The sequence below is a fragment of the Calidris pugnax genome, unplaced genomic scaffold (assembly GCF_001431845.1).
Source record: "Calidris pugnax isolate Ruff unplaced genomic scaffold, ASM143184v1 scaffold102, whole genome shotgun sequence".
Taxonomy (NCBI): domain Eukaryota; kingdom Metazoa; phylum Chordata; class Aves; order Charadriiformes; family Scolopacidae; genus Calidris; species Calidris pugnax.
In genome coordinates, this window is record NW_015090846.1 from 5049436 (window position 1) to 5050122 (window position 687).

General features: G+C 60.0%; 1 protein-coding gene across 3 annotated transcripts in view; it reads right to left on the reverse strand.

Annotated features, from left to right (window-relative positions):
* Nucleotides 1-544, reverse strand: part of LHX6 (LIM homeobox 6) — an 18448-nt gene extending 17904 nt beyond the window's left edge. For all 3 annotated transcript variants that reach the window (XM_014942839.1, XM_014942837.1, XM_014942838.1), the window contains exon 1: nt 53-544. In XM_014942839.1, the coding sequence (XP_014798325.1) occupies nt 53-160 (108 nt within the window). In that variant the 5' untranslated portion in view covers nt 161-544. The remainder of the gene's footprint in view (nt 1-52) is intronic.
* Between the last annotated feature and the right edge of the window lie 143 nt (nt 545-687).

The following is a 687-nucleotide window of genomic DNA, read 5'->3' on the forward strand; positions in this document are numbered from 1 at the left end:
GCCGCGTCCCCGCAGCCCCCGGCCCGCCGAGTCCCGGCGGGTCCCCGCTTACCATGGCGCGGGCGTGCGGGTCCAGGCAACGGGCGCTGCTTCCCTTGGGCAGCGGCTCCGGCGGCATCACCTTGCGGGAGAGAGCGGGAGAGGGAGGCTGCGGCTCCATGCGCCGGGCGAGCGCGGGGCACCCTATATAAACCGCCTCAAAACAATAAATAAGAACTTTCTAGTGGCCATTTAAATCCTTCGCAACAAAAGCTGCGTCTCTTTAATGAAGCAATTTGAATGTGGATTGAATTCTCTCCCTGCCTGCACTTAACCCGGGCCTCTTGAAGTAATCGCTCGGTTCCCATGCGAGCCAAAGCGCTGAAAAAACCCCACAAACTACCTGCAATTAGAAATTGCCGTAAATGCCCGAGATAAGAGGTACCCAGAGTGTCAATTCCGGCTGTCAATCAGGGAATCCATCAGGCCACCCAAAGAATTGCAAATTTGATTTTTTTAATGGTAGTAATTAAAAATCGAAATTCTTCCCCCCTCTCCCTCCGCCGAGCACAAAACGCCCCAGAAAACGCCGGGATGGAAAATCCTCCCCTCGGGCGCGGGAGGCGGCCGCCGGCCCCGGTACCGGCCCGGCCCTCTCCCTCCGCGGGGGTGCCCGCTCCCGCTCCCGGCCCCGCTCCCGGCCCCGAC